General features: G+C 44.8%; 1 protein-coding gene across 3 annotated transcripts in view; it reads left to right on the top strand.

The window, feature by feature from the left end:
- Positions 1 to 14,888, top strand: part of atrx (ATRX chromatin remodeler) — a 47,559-nt gene that overhangs the window by 27,067 nt on the left and 5,604 nt on the right. For all 3 annotated transcript variants that reach the window (XM_080746347.1, XM_080746348.1, XM_080746346.1), the window contains exons 27-31: positions 637 to 745; positions 1,148 to 1,325; positions 1,609 to 1,806; positions 11,670 to 11,819; positions 14,665 to 14,787. In XM_080746347.1, coding sequence (XP_080602473.1) covers positions 637 to 745; positions 1,148 to 1,325; positions 1,609 to 1,806; positions 11,670 to 11,819; positions 14,665 to 14,787 — 758 coding nt within the window. The remainder of the gene's footprint in view (positions 1 to 636; positions 746 to 1,147; positions 1,326 to 1,608; positions 1,807 to 11,669; positions 11,820 to 14,664; positions 14,788 to 14,888) is intronic.

Genomic DNA, 14,888 nt, shown 5'->3' with positions numbered 1-14,888 from the left:
ATTATAATCCCAGTGCTGAGTGGATGGGGCTTGTAGCTGATGTTGAACTTACAGTTCTGTCTCTTAAGGCTCATTCTTGTGGTTTTACACCGTTGTCTTTGAACTTACTAAACCATGTGTGAGGTATAAAGAGAGCGCTCAAGTACTTTCATATGTAGACGTAGGTGTCACACTCGTAAGACAGGCCCACATGCATCATGTATACTAGTACACTGGCGCGCACACACACACACACACACACACACACACACACACACACACACACACACACACACAGCCTCTGGCGTAAGGTCATGTTCCTAATTAAAATTCACCAGCTGCTTTTGCTTTCATTTTGAAAATGATTAGACCATGACTTTTTTTTTCCTTTTTTTTTTTTTTTTATTCTGCAAAAAAATGTTTGCTTAGGGGTTTGCAATTTGTAATGAAAAGATCACAGTGGTGTAATTGGAAACATACTGAAATGTTAGTTATGATGGCTGGTGGGGTGGGGGTACTGGTATTCAACCACGCCACAGAAACTAGCAAGCCGAAAAAAAGAGACCAGAATTTGGAAGAGTGCATTTTTGTTGTGATTTCATGGTGGTGTTGGTGAACAACCATATCATTGGTCTCTTTGTTTGTCTTGGTGGAAAGGTGAGGGCAAGTGGTTCCGGAACATCGACTACTATCGCCTGGATGGCTCCACCGCCGCCCCCACCAGGAAGAAATGGGCGGAGGATTTCAACGACCAGACCAACCCAAGGTACCGTGCAGTGCACCGCCTCTCAACTAGAGCCCGATTCGTATATCAATTGTTATACGACTTTCTTTATATTCTCATCCGATTTCCGATTTCCTCACTATTTGGTTTTGTTAAAAATGCCAAGATGTTTGGGGTGCATGCCCCACCGGGTTATACAACCCCCGTTGTACCTGTTGTCTGTGTAACTCGCTGTACCCGTTGTTCAAACTACAGTACCCGCAGTACCTGTTACAGCAGTATTAATGTGAGATATTACAGTCGATTCACCACACTCCTGCTCTCAAGTTTGTGGAGACGGTGGGCGGCTCTCGAGAGCTGCGAAGGACAGTTATGCTCACACAAACGCAGCGATTTGCATAAATGATATAGTTATGGCCCTCCTCTCCCTCCTATCTCCCTTAGGGGTCGTCTGTTCCTCATCTCCACCAGAGCCGGGTCTCTGGGTATCAACCTGGTGGCTGCTAACAGGGTCATTATCTTTGATGCTTCCTGGAACCCATCCTACGACATCCAGAGTATCTTCAGGGTTTACCGTTTCGGCCAAGTCAAGACGGTTTTCGTCTACCGGTTCCTAGCTCAGGTGAGTTTTCCCAGCTGATCGGGGGCCGGGCCTGGGGGGGAGCAGTCCTTCACCGTGGCGCTTCATAGCACCAACTTCGTGCCACTCTGCGAGCTTGTACATTATTTTTGAACATGTAAAAAAAAATCTTGAACATTGTTGAAAATAATTGAATTTCTTAACACAAATCTTCTCTTCTGGGGGCCCCTGGGGGTCCTTGTGGCACGAAAAAAGTGTAAGAACTAACTGCTTTGGAAGGAGTCTGCCTCAGGTTAACAGGTTAACGGGACTGTCATTTCCACAGGGAACCATGGAGGAGAAGATCTATGATCGGCAGGTGACCAAGCAGTCGTTGTCGTTCCGCGTGGTGGACCAGCAGCAGATCGAGAGACACTTCACCATGAACGAACTGGCTGAGCTCTACAACTTTGAGCCAGAAGTGCTGGACGACCCCACCGGGAAGAAGAGCAAGAAGGCCAGTGTCACACCTGTGCTGCCCAAGGTCAGTGTGTGTGTGTGTGTGTTTAACGATTTTTTAAAAATAGCATATAAAATGGCATATACAAGCTCGCAGCACAGAGTGCCACACTGCGATCTTGTAGATCTCCTATTTTTCAATAGCTAAAGCATAAAATAATGGTTAAAGCGGTTCAAGTCTAACGTGGCATATGCATGTGTATCGTTGCTGTCGGGCAGAAACCTCAGTTTGTTTTCTTAATCAATGCTCTGCTTCGTGCCTCTGCTACAAGATTGTCCTTCAAATGTAGCTTAAACAGCTGATTTAGGCCGACGTGTTGTGCGCTTGTAAATGAAACCAATGAAAAGTATTAACAGCAGCTTCTGTGAAATAATTGTTATGGACATAGGTTTCCACCCGACATTGATGATATACAGGATGTGTACACTGTGTTTGTGTGTCTATCTGTGAGCACATTTGACGAGTGTGAGAGTAAAATGCGCTTTTCATCAATGAGAACTATTATTAGATGAAGTTAATTGATGAACCCATCAATGAAATCTTGGCAGTTCTGTTATGAACCCATACCAGAGGCAGCTTAATACCGTTTAACGATTGCTGCTGTAAAATTGCCGTTTCAATTTCCTTCACCAGAAACGGCACCAAATTCCACTTTAAATGCCAATCTCCTTTTCCCTGAACCTGCTTCGCGGAGCGTGCACTGTGCCTTTGAACTGCAGTGATAAACATTGTTGTTTTAAAGCAGCATGTCTCCATCTCACAGCCTCTTCTGGCTTCCATCGCTCCTCATGTTCCTTCCTTGTCCTTCCAATCTTCTCCTCTCTCCTGGGTGCAGGTGCTGTGTCACTAGTTGGGGGCCCTCTCCAGGCCCCCTGTGGTTTAATGGGAACACACGGCCCTTTGAGGGGCTATCCAACCGCACACAGCTGCACGGATTCCTCTGTTTACAGCTATTTACTAAATAGTGCTCACATTAGAACACAACCTGCACTCTTCTTTTGCTTTCCTTCTTCCTTCACTGTGTCCTTGCCGTTCCTTGCCTCTTTTCCTTCCTCTCTGAAGAGTCCTTCCCACTCCCTCCTACTCTGCAGTCCCAGGGTTCATCCTGGTAATCTTAAGTGGTTTTTCCCTCTTTGTTTTGGTTTGACTTGGGTTTCTCCGCTGAGGTCTGTAAACAGAATGGGATAAAAGCAACACTGTAAGTTCGGCTTCCACGCTTTCTTTTCTTTTTTTTCTTTTTTTTTCAAAACCGGACAGGCGAGAAGCATTTCGAAGCACCTTGGAGGAAAATCTGTTTTCCGTCCAAAAGATCTTTATCTCTGCTCCCCTCATGCGCATTAATGGGGAAGGAACGCGCTGTCTCTAAGAGGCTAACTTCGGGGCTGTGGCGGTCCTCCGAGCCTTGCAGCGTAACCCACCGCCGGTGAAATCGACTTTTTCAGCGCAGCTCAGCCGGAGATTTGAGAGAGGAAAGATGTGCCGGGTTGAGCCACCGCCCATTCAGATGTGCATGATCTTTAACGAGCCCGGTGACATTTATGTGACACGGTATTAAAAGATGGAGAGGAGCTTTTGAGGAGCTGACCCGTTCAGCTGTGATGTGGCAGCGCTGTACTACGGAAGGAATTTTCGCCGTCTGGAATAATGAGAAGATGAGTCAGACACCCTCCATTACCTTGAGCCAAATATCCTCTGCACACGAGGAGAGAAGGAGTTTTATCCATGGCAGACAGCTTACTGGGCTCCCCCTGTCACCCTAAGCATTACAGTCCTCTCTGAGACGGGGAGGCTAGTTGTTGCTTTCATGCACTTGGGTCGTATGAGCAAGCAGAGTCAATGTATCAGTCAGAGTGTAAAAGGTTATTTTACGGCCTTTCCCAATCTCTTTAATCTGCCCTGTGTACAGACTAGTAAAAAAGAAAATCAACTAACCGCCCCCCACTGCCTGGAAGTCCTGTGTATCCCCATGGCCTGCAGCCGGCATCTTTCTACACCTCCCTCTCGTCTTTCTCACCCCTTCCTTCCGTCCCCTCACCTTGTACCCCCCCCAGTCCCCCAGTCCTTCCCGTCCCGTCTTGCCCCTCCGATCCCTGTCGTCCGCTCATACCCCCCTACCCCCATCCCCGGGACCATCTGTTGGCCTGACTCACCACTATGCCTCTGAATGTTCAAAGAGACCTCAGTAAAGTTGTTTTTCTTTTTCCCCTGCCTGATGGAGGGTCATTATTTAAAGCCCTCTCTTAAAGACATCCCCCCCTGCTCTTCAGAGAAACTAATTGGAGACAAAGGAAGCAGGCGCATTTCCCCCTAATGATAAAGGAGGACTGCGCAACCCAGACATGAGATCCTACCGCTGCCCCAATGGCCTCAACACACCCTCCAGCCTGTGTTTGTGTGTGCTTGAGCTCGTGTATGTGCACTTGGCAGAAGGCATGCCTATGTGGTCGCATTGATTTATCTCTTGTGTTTGACATGCATTAGGCCACACACCCTTGCTTTTATTTTGAAAAAGTAGGAAGTACTTCCTACTTCGGCATGATTGCAAATGGAAATGCATGTTCGACCACGGAACAACTCTACTTTCTGTTTACTTCCTATGTAAACATAACTGCAGCTATCTCATGAATGCCTGAACGGATTTCCAAGCAGTTTTTTTAAGAAAATCGCAGGAGTGAACCCCGAAAATCGCCTTTTTTTTTTTTTACAGTAAATGAGTTAAGAATGTTCACTCTTCTGAGTTAAACACCCATAAGGCTCCATTTGAGTCCTAACTATCAATCATTCAGTTGGGGACCCCCTGGAACCTTCCCACGGTGAGAAGCACTTAGGCACAGGTCTGTATGTTGAACTTTTAAGCGGGCTGGGCACGCTTGCAGGTGAGCTGGTGAACTGCACACGGCATAGAAATAAATGGACGTACTGTACATATTGACATACGTTATTACATTTCCACTGATGGCACTGCTGTACATCGCACATGGTACAGGAAGTCATCGATCCATGGTAACCTCTATGATGCCTTGGTTTGATATGATGATTTGTTAATTATATGGTATCCATAGCAATAAGGACCAGCACGTGGCCTTTTCTAGTTGGGAGTGTCCGCCCTGAGACTGGGAGGTCGGGGTTCATTCCCTAGTGGAGTCATACCAAAGACTATAAAAATGGTACCCTGCTTGGCACTCGGCATGCGGGGTTGGATTGAGGATATGTCCCTGCAACATACTAGAATCGTGTCCAGGGGTATGTACTTGTATATCACGCCACCTGACACAAAAGAACCAAGAGAATGGGCTCCTGAACTAATAGGCCACATGGCTTAGGAACTGTTGGTTCCAAAGGCCTCTTACTTGTATGTATTTAACCCATTCAGAACGGGAGCACATTTTGTGTTTCATTATTTTATGCTTTAACTATTGAAAAATAGCAGATATACAAGCTCACAGCGCGGCACCGAGTGCCGCGCTGCGAGCTTGTAGATCTGCTATTTTTGAAAAATCGTGAACATTAGAATTTTGACCCGATTCTATAAGTGTCTTTTGAATCCTTCTAAGATTTTTGGAGAAAACCTATGTTTCTATGTCAGCAATCTGGCCAGCCATCGTCAAAGAAAAGGTCCTTTTCACTTAAATGGAGCTCAGTTAGTCTGTTCTTGAGAGACTACTATGTCAGTGGTTCTCAAACCTTTTCATGTGAAGGACCCCCAAAATGATATGTATTTGGCCACGGACCCCCATCTCAAAATATCTAGTTCCAGGGACCACCCAGAAGCAAAATTTGTGTTACAAACGTTCGCTTTGAAAATGCATATATTCAAAGATTTGCGCACATTTTCACGACTTTTTCAAAAATAGCAGATCTACAAGCTCGCAGCGCGGCACTCGGTGCCGCGCTGTGAGCTTGCATATCTGCTATTTTTCAACAGTTAAAGCGGTCAATAATTCTAGGCCTAAATGGGTTAATAATTTACCTATCTATACTTTAATATCTGTGATTTGTATTTTGTACCCTCAGCAATTTACTCATTAGACCCTTTTCTGGTTACTTTACATTGCAGTAGCGCAGTAATACAAGTAGAGCAGCCTTGAGCTACATGGTATCTTATCCTAGAACAGTAACATGGTACAATATCATATCCTAGTACAGTAATGGTACAGTATCTTATTCTAGTACAGTAACATGGTGGCTTATTCTTACCCCACACGTCAGACTGACTGTCTCTCATTCTGAGGTCTCTAGGAATAGACTCCATGCCCCTACTAGCTGGGGCTTGTTTTAATGGGAATGTGTGCAGTGTTTATTGTCTTTGTTCAGCCTTTTGTGACACATGTGATTTAGTTTCTTGTTTAATTGATTGACAGCCAGATAAACCCTGGCACTTGTCTTCAGGCCCTGGAGGGTGTAAAGACCCCCCTGTCGTCGGGGCAGGAGTGTTCGCCTAATGTCAGGCACAATGCTTCGCCACAGAGGAGCCGGCTGTTCAGTGCAGACCAGTGGGGTTCTGTGTATCCCTGGGACCGGGGAGCGCAGATTAGAGCACTTGTTGCAGACAGATGACTCGGGATCCCAATGGTACCTGAAACATTGGATGTGGAGTGTGTTTGTGTTCACAATATCCCAATTTGTGTATCAATTCTGCTTTAATGACATGGCAATATGGCTGTGAATTCTTTTGAGTTTTTATGAAAACTTGCTTTTCTGGTGAAGATATTGTTGTTCCTTGTGTCTGGAGATTCTCCCTCCCACCCACTCACCTGCCCACCCACTCTCTTTTACACCTGCATTATGTTCCATCCAGGAGTGTTTTTCCGTTCCCATCTTTTTTTCTCCTCCATCTCTCCCTTCCTCCAGACCTTCATCTCGTACCCCCCACTCTTCATCACTGGGCAGAATGCCCCCCCCCCCACCGGCCCCCTCGTGAAGTGTTTCTCTGTTAAATAGAGGTTTATTACAGCGGTAATGAGGGGAATAAAATAAAAGCAGTGAATACGGTTGCCGCATTCAAAAGCTCAACACAAAAGGCTGCAGTTTAGAAGCAGGAAATTGGGCTAACATGATCGAGGGTGTTCTCAGCTCTCCCAAATATCTGATAACACGGCCAAAAAGCCTGCTACCCGCACAGCAACCGCAGCTATTAATGCATGGGAGGGTGGGTGTTTAAATGCATCGCAGCCTTTCCAGTTAAGCACCATCTAAAGTCTTAATAGTGAAGTACAGGCGGACGCCGGTTGCCAAGTTGTAAAATATCGTTACATGGGGCCCGTTCATAGGCTGAAAACCCTGTTTGCGTCTCGGTTATGTGGGAGCTACCTAAAGATTCAGGTCAGCCATTTTTATAATGTACACTTGCATACACAAGCCGAGCATTTAGGTTGTTCTCTGAATGGAAAGAATGGAGAGGTTCATACAATGTTTGAATTCCTTATATGTTTGATGCCTTGTTGAATTACCGCAGTAATTCGATGATTTGTAGTTTTTATTACGAGCTCCGTCCCGTCTCTCGCTCTCCCTCGTTCTGCCGTCACCTCAAGCCAAGATTTCCATCAGAAAACATGCTTTACATTAATAGGCCATTTGCAGAACCTTTGTCCAGTAAAATGCACTTTCCTCTCCAACGTGCTGTTCAGAATCAAGATGGCAGATTATCAGGGACCCCAGAAAGAGTTCTTCTTGGTCCACAATGGAGGTCTACCTCTTAAAGCGCACGCGCGCACACACACACGCACTGTGATCCAATGCCAAAATTCTTTTCCAGATTTTCGTCCTCTGAAATACTTACTTTCTCAGAGTGCATTTGAGTGGAGTAATTTACCTCTCTAAGCATCTGCCCACCCATTGGTTTCTCGCTCTCTTGCTCTAACCCTGCAGTAAAGTGATAGGCTTTTCCCTCCTCCTTCAGGATGACAATAGCACAGGTCCAGTCCCCCCCAGCAACCCCCCCAACACACACACACATGTACATACACACTCACAGAGCACCAGGATGGAAGACGGACTGGACCACCCCAGAGCCGTTGCTGGTGGGGATTATTAAAGGCATCCCAGAATGCACTGGTCCCGGGGTGGGGGTGACCTGTGGTTCTACTGACTGCGACCACTCTCCAGGTCTTTCATTTGATGTACATTTGTCTTTATATAGTATTTTTTAATACTGAATGTCGCTGGCATATCAATTTGGGGGTCCTGTACTTGAAAATGTTTGAGAATACAAGTTTGCAAATCAAGCCCAAGTCGTCATCCAAGTTAAGTTGTCCATCAGCCGTCTAGTCAAGAATAGAGTGGGGTTTATTTGTCACTCACTCATACAGGTACAAGCAGCTAAATGGGGCATGTTGGGACATGTTCCACTAAGACTCGACTAACACAACCACACTAGTTATCTATTGCAGTGATTCACACCCTTTTTGTTTCATTTCAAGGACCCCTACTTTTTTATTTTTCTGCCTTTATTGATGGGGAATAGTGGAGATAGATAGGAAACGGGGAGAGAGAGGGGGGGTGACACACAACAAAGACGTCGGGAACGGGAGTCGAATCCGTGACAGGCTGCACAGAGGCTATATGTGGCATTCGCAAGGAATGCTAGGCCAGCAGGCGCCCAAGGACCCCTGCTTTGATATGCATTAAGGCACGACCCCATTTGGACCCATTAGGGTTTATTCGGATGCATTTGTGTACACTCGTTACTGCCCCATAAGGGTCCGTTTCGCTCCTAATTATCAGTCATTTAGTTGGGGGCCCCCTGGAAACCATCAGTGGGCCCCAGGACCAGTGAGTATATTGCATGTCTAGTAATGCCTCTGTGCTAAGACTCACCATGATGTAATACTTATGCCTCAATTGCTATTAATGAACTATTATTTAATATAATAATCACTTATAATTAACGCTTTGTGAGCATGTAGCTCATCTATTTTCACTATTTTGTACACCATTTTACAACAAAGTGTAATGCACTAATAAGTGGTTAATCAGACTATTTAGTCTATTACCAGTAAGACGCCCTAAGGGTGAGAAGCAACATCGTCGTGCACATGGGTGCGTGCACATGGGTGTGTGCACATGGCTGCTTAGGCATGTATACCCTTCTGCTGAGCTGTTCGAGTCATCACTGTGATGTCAGAACAGGTCAGCTATATCCATATATGGGGTCCGTGAGGTCAGATGTAGAGGTATCGACCAGCTCTATATATGGTCCTAAGTGATGATCCATTCGTCTCCCATGTATGGATATCCAGGGTTTGATGAGGTCTGTGTAGTGATCTTCATATTTGGATATCCAGGTGATGATAGTCAGCATTCTTGATTTGCAAATTAATTCTGTCTTGGCCATATGGAGTGTCCATATATGGGCATTGACAAATATGGGCTTAATATTGATGACATCAGGGATCTCCATATATGAGAACAGGCTTTCTTGGTTATTGAGTCAACAATGTCGTGTCACAACAGATCAGCTATAGACATTGAGGCGTTGCCCACTGACCCACTTACTGACGGCCAGGTTTCATAGTAAACTGCGACCTACAGTCGCAATAAACTATTTCATTTTTCTTTCGTGTCGATAAGAACAAACATCTATATTGCTTCTAAATGGTTCAAGGTTGTACTTTATTGTTACATCTGTACAGGTACAATAGAGTACAACATATTTTGGTTTGGCTTCCTTCGGATATCGATGCGTTTTCGGTCAATTTCCCAGCGCTACTCCCGTGGAAGCATGAAACGCAAACACAACACTGCCCGACTCGACTGGGACCTTTCCTTTACCTCAGTGGAACAGAACTCTCTGGATGTCTTCTCTTCAGGGCTTTTTTATGTCCTAATTAGCAAGTGAAGCGGCAGTTTGAGCAGCCTGGCCGGTCTCTGCTGCTCCAAGACGTCTGGCTGTTCCAGGGTGGCCTGCTCCTCACCGTCGCCTTGAAACCCTGTATGTCTAAAACAGAGAACTTTTTACAGGGGAATAAAATAGATGATCAACAAGCTCAGAGTTGTAGATCGGATATTTAACCCATTTAGGCCTAGAATTATTGAATGCTTTAACCAGTGAAAAATAGCAGATATACAAGCTCACAGTGCCGCGCTGCGAGCTTGTAGATCTGCTATTTTTGAAAAAGACGTGAAAAATTATGTGCAAATCTTTGAATATATGTATTTTCAAAGCGAAACGTTTGTAACTCAAATTTTGCTTCTGGGTGGTCCCTGGAACGAAATATTTTGAGATGGGGATCCGTGGCCAAATACATATAATTTTGGGGGTCCTTCACATGGAAAGGTTTGAGAACCACTGACATGGAAACATAGGTTTTTCAAAAAACCTTAGAAGGATTCAAAAGACACTTATGAAATCGGTGCCGCGCTGTGAGCTTGTAGATCTGCTATTTTTCAATAGTTAAAGCATAAAATAATGAAATTCCGAGATATGAGGTTTCTGCCTGACGGCCACCATGTCCTGATTGGACTCCACGTTACTTGCCACATGTTTCTGTTTTAGCAGCCATCAGACCCGCTTAAGTCCCCAGGCCCCAGCGTTCTGCAGGGTGTCGTGAGAGTGCGTGCGGGCAAACGGAGCACCGTGGTCTTTATGGGGGCTGACCTCCTCACTCCAGCCCCCTTTTCTGCCTCTCCCCTACCTGTCCCAGCCACCTTATCTCACTCCTCCGCGGCGGAGAAGAAGAAGGGCCTAAAAATAGACTCTTCATCTGGGCCCACTGGCGGCTCTGGCCTCTCCTTTATGAGAGATCCAGTTTCTCCCCCGTCTGGTCGGCTGTTTATTTTCTGTTTATGCAGCGCAGCTTTGCAATCACTGCTTAATTTCTTAGAGGTCGGCGTTCCCCTTTTTTCTTCGTGCCGCCGACGTCTATGATTAATTTTGTTTTGTCACCGTCCAATCAGAGAGCGAGAGAGGGGCGGGGCGGGGGACGACGCAACCCCGCCGCGGTGTCGTTTCCACATTTGCGAAGGTCCATTTAATGTAAAGCAAAGGCAAGACAAAGAAAAGCAAACACGGGCTGTAGAGAGGGTAATTTAAACCACGTTTGTGTGACCGGGGCCTGGCCCTCAGCAAGCGGTGTAAAGTAACAAAGTACTGTACTCAGGTACAGTTTAGAGGTATTTTTACTTGACTAGAATATTTCCAGTTTTCAGTACTTATACTCCACTACATCTCTGGCAAATATTTATTTTACCCACTTTATTAGAAAACTTTGGTTACTAGTTACTTTGTAGATTTGGATTATTATTATTGTAAAACATACATTACCCACTTCAGCCCCATATACATTTTGGCTATTTGAAAATGGCCGATCTACAAGCTCACAATGCATCGCGATGCTATGTCTTCACATCTCTCTCTACCCAATGGTCGCTCCCTTCATTTCTCTCTTCATGTTTCTCTGTTATTATTTTGGAGCCGTTCTCTCACATGTAACATTGATCTCTTGATCTCTCCAATATGATGGACGTCTCATTTTGTGTAGTACAGTACATTAGCAGTATGTAGCAACATACCGGTATTTGTTTTTGTAATTTCTGAATAATACTTGATGTTTTTCAGGCCTGTTAACGTGCCTAAAAACAGCTGTTATCAGAAATGTTAACATTTTAATTATCTTTCAGCAATATAAATGACCTTTCACTCCGTTATTCAGAAATCTGATTTAAGTCAATGAAATCGAGGCACGATGTTGGAGTACATTGTTAAATTGTGCTATTAAGCGACTTTATAGAAAATGGAAGACATTCAATATTGGTGTTTTGCCCGTGGGTATTCAGCTATTCCTTTGAAGTCATATTGAACTACTCTGGCCCTGATATAAGACGCTTCCAGAAGCCTCTCCCTGCCGTCTGCCCATGGTTAATATCTGCTTCAACCATCTCTCCTGTAGGATCTGGTGCTGGCCGAGCTGCTGCAGACCTTCAAGGACCACATCGTGTGTTACCACGAACACGACTCCCTGCTGGACCACAAGGAAGAGGAGGCCCTGAGCGAAGAAGAACGCAAGGCGGCCTGGACCGAGTATGAGGCAGAGAAAAAGGTAGCGCACAAAAACAATCACCACCTTTCACCCATTAAAACCTGAGGCTACATATCAGTGGTCCTCTGACTTTTTCATGTCAAGGACAATCAAAATGATATGTATTTGACCGCGGACTCCCATCTCAGAATATTTTGTTCCAGGAGCAAAGTTTGGAGTTAAAAATGCTTTCTTTGTTCCAAAACTATATTTTCTTCACCCCGGAAATAGCAGTTACAGGACGTTAATAGCTAGCCAATGCAAAAATCGAAATGGACACAGATGCTTTCCCAAATGTAACGGGTTAAAGCCTGTGCACACGCACACACACGCGCGCGCGCACGCACGCACGCACGCACGCACGCTTAAGTTAAATTACTTACACACAAAGAACAAACACTAGAGACAATACCTCTATTCAAAAGTAACACAGACTACTGAAATTACTCGCATAAGAGAACATAAAATAAGGTTTAAAAAGATCAAAACAATAAAATGCAATATGGCTACACATCAAAGCAGAAACAGCAACTGTTAAGTAGAGCTTCCGCAATTATCTTTTTAAAACTCCTTAACGAAATTAAGGAAGCCAGTTCAAGTCGGGTCTGAATATCATTCCAAGACCCAAGGTCCAAAATAAATAAGGTAAACTTCTTTGCCGGCTCAGTCCGCATTACAGGTACTGTATAAGGCAACCAAACTCTGAGGTTGAAAGGGTTTCTAATTAAATTGAATTGGTGCAAATATAAGCTCGGAGATGACCAATTAAAGGTTTGTAGATAAAGACATAATAATAAAGACACATACCAGTGCTGTAACCTGTGTAACAATCACAACAGGTACATACCAGCAGCTCACGAACAGGTTAACGGGTACATACCAGCAGCTCACGAACAGGTTAACAGGTACATACCAGCAGCTCACTAACAGGTTAACAGCTAGAAAGTTAAACATGTTGGACTCTCCTCCTCCAGCTCTCCCTCTGTTGACCTTTTCCCTCTGCCCTGCCGGCCCCCTCCCAGTCGCTGGGTAATTAGTAGGGTTTATTTGGACAGAGAAGAAGCTTATGGACAGGGTCTAATTCACACTAATGATTATTTTTCCAGCTAACTCTGTCTCCTCTGCCCTCTCTGAGCCTTAAGCAGCTTTCCCCTGCAGCTCCTCTGCTGTTAACCATGGAGACTCCATCACAGTACAGTTAACCATGTAGCCTCGCTCCCTTCATTAGCCTAACGTTTCGTTTTTGTAATATGGTACAAAGACAAACGAGAAAGTCGCACACTGATGAATGGCTAATACGTTGTGTGGGTCTGAGATTTGTCAGGGGGCACCTGCCAAAGTTACTGTATGTGCTCCTCTTAACAATAATATGTGACAACAATGAACATTTATCTAGTTATTAGGAAACTATATATTTTTGCAGTATTACTATTATATTAAACAGAGGCCCTCGGTTTGTCCAGGAAGACGCCACACACCACATAACAAGTCTACCTCTTTAAAGTTACATTAACAAGGATTTGAGGCTTTGTGTGTATGTGCACGTGCATGTGCATGTACAGCCTTCAGTCATAAATCGGCACACACACACACACACACACACACACACACACACACAGTGTCTTGAGATTGAAGTTGAATCGCTACTTGACTGTTAATAGTCCTTTTTGTACTTCCCAAAACAGAACTGTGTGCAGCTGTGTGTGTGTACTGTTTTGTTTAGGCTTGCACACCTGCCTCTGACCAGGTCCAAAGAACCCGAAATTGCAAACACACACACACACACACACACACACACACACACACACACACACACACACACACACACACACACACACCGGATGTCCAGATTACAGGGCAAACATGGGAGCATCTGCAAAAGAGGTTTAATTACACCAAATCACTTGACATCCTGCTGTCCTTTACTGGGACGAGCCTTGTTTACTTCAGGTACATATTGTAAATACACCACATGAACCCTCTGGACGGAGGCTTTCAGGCCATATCCATTTGGTCTGGACATGAATTTGTAGGAAATGGTAATTATAATGAACCCACAGCTGAACTACAGTAGGTGTCAGAGTGAACTGCATTATCAACTTGAACCCTACTGTAGTCTTTTTGGAGGCGGGGGATTCGCCAGAAATGGCCGATCTACAAGATCACAACGCTTGTAGTTTGGCTATTTCTGGCGAAAGGACTTGGTGTAGAAGGAAACGAGCAGACAAAGTACAGAGCCGACTGAGGTCAGTTTTGACCAAGTAAGAGGGTTCAAGTGTGATGTCCAGAAACGGTTTAATAACCACACGGCAACGCATTGTGAGCTTGTAGATCGGCAATTTTCAGCAAAGAGATTTGAGAGGGAAAAGGATTCTAAATAGTACAGAGCTGTGAGGCACCCTGGTCAACTAAGTATTTAGGGTTAAAGTTGTTAAAAACACATCAGTTTCACCACATTGTGATGTACAGTCAAATATGTTTTTAAAGCTCATTTCATACTCTGTGAATCTCAATGCGATCCACATTAAAGGACAAACAATAACAATATGTACATATATACAAAATATACAGATATACAAGGTGCTCTTTCTAATTTGTGCCCTTCTACATACACATCATGACTCTTTAATTCACATGTCTAATTTGTTATGCTTTTGCATTTGTGTCTCCTGCCCTCTTCTATTTTTATGCTCTATCTTGTAAGTAACTGCACAAGTAATAATTTCACCCACCTTACTTGTAATTTGACAATAAAGATTGATTCTAAAAATCAGAACGATTGTAAACCGCAGCTATAAAAAAAAAACAGACTGACTGTCTGACCTGCTCTAATCCCACTGCTGCATGCGTGTCGTCCATCTCTCAGGGTCTGACCATGAGGACCAACTACCCCGGCATGCAGGGCGGCCAGATGGACATGGGTGTCCATGGCTACCTGAATCCCTTAAATTTGGCCGCGCTGACCAACATGAGCCACGTGCAGCTGGAGGTAAGTAATGAGCTCCACATGACACCCCCTCCCCACTCCCAGCAGCACTGAGCCCCACATTCCACAGAGCCCGCTGCTAATTGTGACAGCAGTCGCCTCCA

Source organism: Nannobrachium achirus (genome assembly GCF_963921795.1).
Source record: "Nannobrachium achirus genome assembly, chromosome: 17".
Classification (NCBI taxonomy): Eukaryota; Metazoa; Chordata; class Actinopteri; order Myctophiformes; family Myctophidae; genus Nannobrachium; species Nannobrachium achirus.
Note: the sequence above shows the minus strand (reverse complement) of the source record. Positions and strands in the feature narration are given on the sequence as shown.